At 47.4% G+C, this 10,290-nt stretch overlaps 1 protein-coding gene across 4 annotated transcripts in view; it reads right to left on the bottom strand.

Annotated features, from left to right (window-relative positions):
* Window positions 1-251: 251 nt before the first annotated feature.
* RAB41 (RAB41, member RAS oncogene family) overlaps window positions 252-10,290 on the bottom strand; it is a 30,728-nt gene continuing 20,689 nt past the window's right edge. For 2 of the 4 annotated variants that reach the window (XM_045030389.1, XM_045030388.1), the window contains exons 8-10: window positions 7,201-9,861; window positions 6,814-6,863; window positions 252-429 (exon numbers count right to left, since the gene is read on the bottom strand). In XM_045030389.1, the coding sequence (XP_044886324.1) occupies window positions 9,797-9,861 (65 nt within the window). In that variant the 3' untranslated portion in view covers window positions 252-429; window positions 6,814-6,863; window positions 7,201-9,796. The remainder of the gene's footprint in view (window positions 430-6,813; window positions 6,864-7,200; window positions 9,862-10,290) is intronic. The other 2 variants (XM_045030387.1, XM_045030386.1) reach the window with 2 other exon arrangements.

Here is a 10,290-nt window from a genome sequence, read left to right as displayed (position 1 = left end):
GTAGAAGCAGCAAAGAATCCTGTGGCACCTTATAGACTAACAGACGTTTTGCAGCATGAGCTTTCATGGGTGAATACCCACTTCTTCGGATGCAAGAGGCTATTGTTCTATAAGGTGCCACAGGATTCTTTGCTGCTTCTACAGACTTTTAATGGTCAGAGTGTTGCTGACCAGAGCCACCAGGGTCCCTTTTCGACCAGGTGTTCCAGTCGAAAACCAAACACCTGGCAACCCTAACCACAACCAGGGTGTGCGGAGCTGGCCCACAAGGCTGCGATCTCTGACGTCCATTAGCTGCAGACACTCTAGTGATGGAGGAGTAGGTGGCCTGATTGGAGCAAGGCGATGAAATAGCCTTAGCTGTCTGTGTTGTAACTCTTCATGTAGGGAGTGGGCACTCAGTGCTAGGGAAGGGTGCCCTTGGCAGAGCTGAAAAAAATAAAGAATAATAGCACTAGAAAGGCATCACTACATGCAGGATTGAAATGTAGCCGGACCACCTCTGGGGCTAAGCCCAGCGTCTAGGCATTGGCACACAACCAGTCTGGCCCCTACTTCCCAATGCCAGTGAGACTCATTCGATTCAATGCCCTGGAGTTACCCACCACTGGGGAAGAGAGGAGGTGCCCAGTTTAAGTTTAAAAACCTTTTTGACACAAGAAGCTGTACTGATGTCATCAAAGTTAAGACATAGACAACAGGCTAAATCTTGCCCTAAATTACACTCCAATCTAACCTCACTGGAATCAAAGGGCTTGCAGAGCAAGTAAGTCAGAACAAGATGTTCTTTGTTCATCTCAGGTTACAGCTGCACTAGAAGCTTGTCTGCTGATCAACACTGGCGCTTAGGCCGCTCAGAGGTGTGTGGATTATTCACATCCCTGATGAGCCATGTAAATTATACCAAAGTAAATTCTAGTGTAGACAAGGTCTAGTACAGGGCTCTATGCGGGTACTTGCTATTTTACCCCATGAGTCCATGTGGGTTTATTGTCCAGTTCTGACTCAGTCACAGGCTGCTTTCTCACCCACCCGTTTCACTTCTCAGGTTAAGCACACTTTTTCTTCTTCCCCTTTAAAGAGGAGAATTACTTATGCTTTGAGAAAATTTCTTACTCATACTATGTTTCAGTTCTTGTTCTCTCCTCTGTGCATGAGCAAGGAGACCCGTTCATAAGAACTAATGGTTTGCAATTACAAAAACAAAACAAAGAACATACCCAAAACACTAAAAGAACATTCTTAAGATTGTAAAGTCAAGTACTCTGTAGTCAGAAAAGACTAGAATTAAGATTGCTTGTGCAACCCACCAGCCCTCCCTTTGTGCCACCTTAATTCAGTCCCCTTGTACGTATGCATTATGTTACGTGATCACATACTATATTTTCAACAGGAACCTGCCTCATTCAGTGCTATTGCACAGAGCTCACTTATTGATTCAGTATTTTGTTTTCTCCGCATTGTTCAATACATGACTCCAGGCCTTATTTACTGCCAACTATTCAAATCTGCTCACAAGACTGATTTTTAAAATTTCCTCTGGAGCTTTTTTTATGCACTTCCCTCTATAGTATCTAAGTGCTTCACAACTATTAATACATTCATTTTCACAAACCTCACAAGTGCATATTATCCCAGTTTTTCAAATGGGGAAGTGAAGCACAAAGAGATTAAGATCAAAGGTGCTCACTTATTTTGGGTGCCCAATTTGAGATTCCTAGGAGCTGATTTTTCAAAGTACTGTACTTAGCATTATATAGCATTTTATATGTTCAAAGCACAGCTCCCATTGACTTCAGTTGGAGTTGTGAGTGCTGAGCTCTTTTGCAAATCAGGTATCAAGTCAGACACTAGAAAATTAAGAACACACAATTAGCGACCACTTGTGAAAAGTTTGGTTTAAGTGGCTTGCCAGCATCAGCATCACATAAGAACTCTGCAGCAGTGGCAGGGATAGAACCCATTTCCCAGAGGCAGCATTCAACTGATTTAACCATGACACTGTTCTTCCCTTGCCTCATTCCCTGCACACCTGTGACTATGTGGGTGCGGTTGCTGTACCAGAGACCCTAATTCTGCAAGCGCGTGTGGGTACACATGCCCCCTTGGACTTCCCCTCACCTCCCTTCCCCTCAGTTTGCATTGGGCTGATGGGGCTCCTCCTCCTGCCTGCCCACCAGCCCTCCCTTTCATGGCTTGCAACCCCCTCCCCCCCCCCGTCCCCTGCATCTCACAAGGCCCCAATCTCACTTGCAGTTTATTGCTCCCCTCCATTTATCCTGTTCCCTTCCCCTTGCAGTTCACTGCAGCCCCCCATCTTGTGTGGTCCCCCTCTCATTGCAGTTCATTCCCCTTTCCATTTGTTATGGGCTTCCCCCTTGTTTGTTACTTGCCTCCCCTGCCTTGCCCAGGACCCCCATCTGTTTGCCTGCCTGCCTTCCCTAGGTTGCCCAAGCCCCAACCTTTGCTTTTTGTTCTGTGCCCAGGCCCTTTCCTACACTCTTTGTTTCTTGCCTCCCACGGCCTCTTGGTCCCGCTTGCCTCTATTGCCCACTGTCCTGCCAGCTCTATACCAGTGCTATTGAACCATTCCTCCATCTGCCCTGCAAGAGGATGACTGGGTTGGTCTTTCAGGAGCTGGATTTGCAGGTAGGCCTGTCGACATATGCCAACAATGTATTTCTTGTGGTTAAGGACCCAGGAGTCCTAGCATGGGTGGAGGCATGCCAAGCGTTTATTTGGCAGCCTCCTTTGCCTGGGTCAACGGAGTCGAGCGCTAGTCTAGATAGTCAGGGACAGGTAGCCTCCCTCCCACCCATACTGTGCCAGCTGTAGGGTCTACTGCTCTATCTTGGTTTATTGCCATTGGTCCCTCGCTGCTGGAGAATTGGATTGACCTAGAGACCAGAATGTGACACGGGTTGTGGAGATGGACAGAGCTGCTCCAGTGCCTTTCCCTTCAGGTGCTGGAGCTGATGTTGTTGATCAACCAGCTAGTCCAGTCCATGCTGTGGCACCAGCTCAACACCCTGAGCCAACCTCCAGGGACCCTGGCCGGCCTCCAGCAAAAGATTCTGGAGTTTTTCTGGCCAGGGTTGCATTGGCTCTCTGCAGGTGTCCTAAGCCTCCATCTGGGGGAGGGCAGACAGGGCCTGGTATGCAACTGTAGCCAGGTCCACCCCTTCCACCTGCAGAGATTGTGGTAATGCAGGTAGGCTGGCATAGAGTGTGCTGATGTATGCTTCCTCCTTCACCTGCAATACAACCAGCAGCTCTTTTTTCTCCAGCGAGACCTCTCTGAGCTGCCAGTCTTTTATCAGGACCTAGAAGCTAGTTTCAGCAACCAGGGCCATAGTGGCCGTCAAGTGGGAAGATCTCCTCATAGAACCCCTGCTACACAACCCCCATTTCTTCATGGAAATGGTAGAGTCCCCCTTGGCACCAGCCAGGACCAAACCTCTGGTGCACCACCAGAATTGGAGCCCTCCTGGCCAAAAAATGGAGGGATGAGGTGGACCCTATGGTGCTCAGCCAGCGCATGGGCTGCCCACCTGCATTTCCTCCCTCGGGTGCTCCAGGAGGTGAAGCCATCCTTGCCTCCTGTTTCTCTCACTTTTCTCAGGCAATTCCTCTCTGCTCCCCCCTGGCCCTCCAGAACTCAATGGACCTCTGTCCCACGAGCCTCTGTACACCCCAATCCCCTAAGTTGGCTGAACAAGGGCCAGATGGTCCATCGCCACACTGGGCCCAGAAAATGTCTGTATGTGCTCATGCTTCACACCATCCACTTCCTTGCCCTCATGTCCCACCCCAACCCTAAGTGATGGGGCCTACTGCCACCTGAGAAGGGCGAGAAACCCTGGTTGGCCAGACTGTACCTCACTCTGGGTTCATGGACTGCCAGGGATAGCAGTTGACAGCTCCTCCAAGGATCCATCAGCATGGGTAGGTGCCTGACAGCTCACAATCTCACGACACCTGTCCTTTCTGTAGTGAGGACACCCTGGACACACATCTACCTAGTGTATGTCAGATTGCAACCCCTCTTCCGGCTCCTCCAGAACCTCTGTAAGAGGTTTTGCTTGCACTTCTCTATGCACCTCCTCTTCGCTGCACACCTCATCCAGGCAACAAAGCTGCAAGATGTCCTCATCAGTTTCCTCCTGGTGCTGGCGAAGATGGCCATCCATCACTCTAAGAGGAAGCTGGATGGAACAGGTTGCTCGGTGAGGCCTGTTTCCGAGCCCTTGTGAAGTCATATCTCCAGGCAGAGTTCCACTGACTTTCTAGGCACCTTTGAGGAGCAGTGGATGCTGTCGGGTGTTCTCTGCTTCGTGTCCCCTAGTTGGTTCTGATTTTTGGCCTTTGAACTTCACTTCCATCCCTGTTTTTTCAGTTGTTGTGCCCAGTATTTAATTGTGGTCTGGGTTCCATGGCCACTCTCACTCAGCTGACGGCTGGGTTAAGCCTGCTGTCTCTCTCCAACCACAGTAAGTACACACTTTCCAACTTCTGCAACAAATAAATGAGTCCTACAGACAAGTCTCCTTCACTACACAATCCTAATTTGCCCCAGAGCAGGAACAGCCTGTGCACTGAATGAGGCAGGGGTCCTGTGGAAAGCATAATATATGATCATGTACAGTAATTAGATTGTATCATGATGCACAGATAGAAGGGGGCTGAATTAAGGTTACACAAGCATTTCCTAACTTTTGAGTGCTGGACTTTGCAAGCTTACTAATGCTCTTAATACTTTTGTGGGTAACTTCTTGGACTTTAAAAAAGCAAACTGAAAAAGAAAAAATTATCATGTGGCATCATATTAACACCCACATGGGTCATCAGCAGATTTGGAACCTTTAGATCCACCACACAGACCTGTGACATTTGAGCTGACAAAAGAACTGATAGCAGTAGTAGGCTGTCATCCTTTATGTGGACTAGCGCTAGAAGGGAATGGGACGTTGTGTCAGTGGGTTTAACAGATATTTGCTGATAAGAGGGATGGTAAGACCTGAGAATGTTGGGTTCTATTTCAGGCTTTGGAAGGGTGTGTTCTAGTGGGCACAGACTTCTGCCCAGTCCTGTCTCATCTCTGTCTCTGCTCCTCGGACATCTCATTCCAGCCCCTGTTCTTGCCCAGCAAGTGCTCCAAACTCCTCATCCCACTCTTCTTGCTCAGCTAGTCCTAGTCACCCCCAGCTCTGGCTCTTGTTCCCTCTATATTTGAATCAGTTCATTTCCTCCTCTCTGCCACCTGAACCCAGCAGAGGGGGTTAATATGAGAGAGAGAGAGAGAGAGAGGGAGAGAGACTCCCTGCTCACAGTAAGTGTGCCTGGACCTAGCCAGGTCTGCATCAATCGAGAACTGCAATTATAGGGAAAATCTCACTGAACCTCAGGTTGGAGCATGCCTAGTGCAGTTGGAGTCTTACCTGCTAAAAATCTAAGTCTGTACCAAGCATGTGCAAACTGCAATTTTTCAAAGGCTTATAATTTGATCAAATTTGGATGGATTTTCATGGTGACACCAAAAGGCACATTAGTGACACATGGGCCACGCTTTGACAAATTTTCAGTCCCTACTACACAGCATGGGAGCACTAGAGCTTTGTAAAGCAGGAATCACCAAAATGTTTTTAAAAGGGCAAAACATTTTTCCTTACCCTAATTCTTGGAAACAGCTGAACTATTTTGTCTGAAATTTCCAAAATAAATTGAAAAATAATTCTGCCTGACAGACGCTCGACATGGAAAATTTCAGCCCCAATGATTATAGTTTGGCAAAGTTATAAGCAACTTAAAACAGGGTCTTACAATGGGAAGTGTCAGGCAACCTTATTAAAAGGTGGTACTACCTGCCCTATCTATAATGCTAAGCCCACCTACTCATCTCACACAGGCCCCTGAAGTGCCATCAACATCCTTATCCAGGAAGTGGATTTACAAACCTAGCGCTGTATCCTGGTTGTACATAATGCGGACTATTCCATGCCCAACAGAAAAACCCCATTTCTCATGTTCATGACATGAATGTAATGACAGGCAACTCTAGAGCTGGCAATTCACTGGTAGGACCCGACCTATGGCTGAAAAGGATGTCTGCCATGCAAAGTCTGGTTTTTGCTGTTCAGAGGGATGCTTTCCTCACTGGTGGGGTGATACTGAAATTCCTTCTTCAGTGCTCCCCATCACTCACTCAGCTTCAAGTCTTGGAAAAACAGAGTAAAGCATCTCCGAATATGTTAAATTTGTTCAACTGTAACTTCCCAAGGGGAGCAACATCCCTCAGCCAGGAGTGGAAAAATCAATGAAAGAATCATGTATTAAACTATACAGCCTTGCAGCAATCCCAATTTCCTACTGCACAAATCCCTTTATGTGAGTTTCACTCACTGCAAGCACGCACTAGACCCCATAGGGAGCTAGCGGTTTACATGGGCCCTCATAAGCACTTTTAAAAGTTCCTCTTGTTTGTGTTTTCACTCTTCATTGACTTATCTGACTTCACAGCATGATGGAAGACAGGTGATAGGCCTTAGCTAGACTAGATGAGCAGGCTTCTTAGTGCCAGCAGCAGCATCTGTTACTTATTGCTTGTTGGCAGCACCCCCTACTCTGATTATCAGGGGTCACTTCGAAATGAGCAAACAACATTTCTGCACCTCCTTCCTTCGTCCTTTGGCAACTGGCAAATACAAATTCTCTTCCCAAAACAGTGGTACATACTAGTTACAGCAGGAGACAATGGGTATTGGGGCTAGGAGTCAGGACTCCGGGATGCTACTCCCAAGCCTATAACCAACTCACCATCATCTGAGGGCACTGTAGTTTTCTCTCAGAGCCTTGGCTTCCCCCATCTGGAAAGTACAATACTTTCTGTTCACAATTGGTTTGTAAAGTGCTTTAAAACTGTGTAACTGCTAGGCATTCTTTCATAGTTCTCATCAAAGTGGATGAAACTAGGTCATTTACTTTTTGTATGCATGTGTCTCAGAATGAGCAGAGTTATAGGACTCAAGTACATTACTGACTGTACAACTTCCAGGTAGAAACAGTGACTAAAAAACCCCAAAGGCTAAAGTGGTAGGTTCTTTTTAAGATGCATAAAGAATCCAGAAGACATTTCCCAGACAACCCTTAAGCTTCACAGAGCATCTATAGCTGAAGAATGCATTAGATGGGACAGCCTGTTACCTGTTTCTTCCACAGATAAATTGGTGTTGGCCTTTGATGGGCAGGGGCTCTGAGTAAAGTAAATGGTGGCAGCAGCAGTCCTCTCCCCAAAACAAACAGAGAAAAGGTGTTGGTGAAATAACTTTATTTAGTGTGATACACGGCTGTGGTCAGACAGTCGCTATTCATATTAATAGTCACACTTACTTGGCTAACAGCTAGGAGACAGCAGGGCCAGAGACACACACTCACTATTATGCACATTCATAGGGACGGCAGTGGAAAGTGAACTATTTTATTTCACTAGATTTTCCCTCCCGATTACTTATTCTCCCCCTCCTACCCCCTTCCCCCCAAAAAAGGAAAGTCCAGTGACTCGAGAGAACAATACAACACAGTGGCAGGGTATCTCTGCCTGTAAGAAGGGGAGAGCGGAACTTGTTCTACTGCAGACACAGACACACTGACAGAACATCAGCAATTCCCACACAACAGGAAGTATATACATAGTATGGGACAGGGCTTCACCCTGGGGGTGGGTTCTAAAGGACTCAGACTAGGCCATTGAGGGCTTCAGGTAGGAAAAAGGGAACACTCCAGAATAGGAAGGAGAAACAAAGAACAAAACATCCCAGCTTCTCCCTGCAGGTCAACTCACATGGAGAGGAAGGGACAATGCTGACCACATACCAAATGTATCTATCTTAACAACCAGCAGCAGGGTGCTCCTTGGCCATTAAGTAAACACAACCAGAAGAGCCAGCCCTGGCATCATGAGTTGGGTGCTCCCAAAAGGGAAATCCCAGCTATCAGGGTTCAAGTTAGTTCATTCAGGTAAGAGTGACAGTTCATTCCTCTCCCTGGATAGGGCCACAGGGTTCACACAAAGAGCACACAGCTGAAGTGGTGACCAACAAGGCATTATACCAGGGGAAATGCAATTTATGCTGCTGCACCCCACCCAAGCCCCTGTTCTACTGCACTGTCTCTACCCTCCCTTTAGGATGTACCCTGATACCACTACATGGACCAGGTGGTCAAATGGATGATCTAACAGGACTTCTCCATCTCTTCCTTGTATATTCCTCTCAGCCAATGGACAAGCCTGATCACAGCAGGGCTGTGGGTGGGCACAGAGGCAAAAATAACTTTAAAAAAAAATCCCCTTTAAAATGATCATAAGAGTCACTAGGAGATGTTCCCTCAACCCAAGCTAATGGAACAGAAGCAGCCACAAAAAGCAACATTTCCCTTTATTTAATCCCATCTTCCCCTCCTTTGAAGGTGGGAACAAACCCATCCTACTGCTTGTCCCAATGCTGGGAACATTATGACCTAGCATCTTCCCTGCATACAGGGTTGGGGAGGTTCTCCAGGAAAGGCAGCTGCAAGGTTGAGGGTAACCATGTTCTATTTCATAGGCAACACACTAGACTAGAACTGCTGTTACCCAGATTCAATCTAGTGGAATACAAGATGCTCAGCTGCCCTTCCACCACATTGGTTGGAGCTGCTGGCACTGGATTGAGCCACTTCTGCAGTGCAAGCCCCATTTCTGCATAACCAGTAACTGTGTAGCTTGTATCCTATGTCTGGCTAGCAGACAGTAGGCTGTGCATGTTCCACAAGAAAAAGGAGAATGTCTGCAGGTGAAGATAACCAGAATGGGACCTGGGATGCCCAGTCCTAATACTGCCATCCTAGGGATAAACTCTAGAATCCATTTGCAGCCTGCAGATAGAGCCCAGGTCATCCACAGATGCAGTCAGACAGGCTCTCCCACAGAGATTGAATGCTGCAGCAAGTCTGTCTAACCTCCTCCCCTGCAGCTAACAGCATTCCCCAGGGTAAAGAATCCAACTGAAACCAGTGATCCTGGGGAATTCTACCCACCACAGGACAAAGGGAGCAAACAAGATCAGTGGCTTGTGCAAGAGCAGATTGGGAGTAGATTGTCCAGTGCTCAGCTCTCACTCACACTGATGCAGGAAGTGAGATGGGCAGGGAAGCTCCTTCTCCCAAAACTCAAAAGACCCAGGAATTGGCTAAGACCAACCACAGGAGGGAGGGACTGGGAAGCCTGTACTGTGTACTCTCTGCAGGAAGCAGGACATGGAGAACAAATCACCTCCAACTTTCAAAACAGGCAAGGCCAAATCAAATTGTGACTAGTTTTAAAGGAGACGCCTCTGAAGGGGAAAAAATTACTGGAGTGGAAGGAAAACTGGTTAAGATGCAAGGCAATTAGGGAGGTGGAAAACCAACCCCCAGCTTTATTTTTGTTTTTCCTAACGTGGCAGCTTTTTTGTTGCATTCACAGAAAAATACACCTGTGCAGATAGGCCCAAGATGTGGGATGGAGTAAAGGGCACCGTGGTGCCAAAGTGCACTACTAAAAGAGGACGACATGACATTCATTCTGCACTCAGGGCTCATACCATGCAATAGGAGGGGCAGCCAGGGCTGTTCCCCACCAGCTAACAGGGAGCTCGCTGACTTAGTAGATTGATTAGTTGTTTCTTCAGTTCACAGAAAGTAGGTTTGCCTAGCCAATGAGAAGTGATGCTCTTCAGTGAGACTGGCCAATCAGGGGAAGTGTTGCTATACAACGGGCACTTTAGCAGGAACAGCCGCTCTCCGTTACTGGCTGCTCAGGAGGTTTCTCTAGCTTGATGTCAATCACTGTAGAAGACAAGTTAAGGAAGCCACCTGGCCAAGGTCATGGGCACAGCATCACAATACAACTCAAGCCCAGTAGAGCAGATAGGACAAAGCATAGACCTTACCTAACCCAGGAGTAAAGTTGGGGGTTTCCACAGTTAAGAACTGGGTAAGAAGTGCAGCCACCTAGGTGGCTTGGTACATAGTTCCTGGCATTGATGCCTATGAGGTTTGCTTTTTGAAGCAGACATCTCCAGAACCAACAGCTGTCTGAAGGCATTGGTAGAGAGCTGCTGCCTTTGTGAAGGTTGAGGCTAGGAAGAAGTACTGAAGTGACAGCTATAGATTTGACATCTGACAACCAAGGCTGCTGCAATAACAGTTGAATCAGCATGCACTGCCCAGTACAGCACCTACTCTCCTTGATAGAAGCCAGCACTTTGACTACAG

Source organism: Mauremys mutica, chromosome 9 (genome assembly GCF_020497125.1).
Source record: "Mauremys mutica isolate MM-2020 ecotype Southern chromosome 9, ASM2049712v1, whole genome shotgun sequence".
NCBI classification, from domain to species: domain Eukaryota; kingdom Metazoa; phylum Chordata; order Testudines; family Geoemydidae; genus Mauremys; species Mauremys mutica.
The sequence above is the reverse complement of the archived record's forward strand: the minus strand, read 5'-3'. Positions and strand labels throughout refer to the sequence as shown.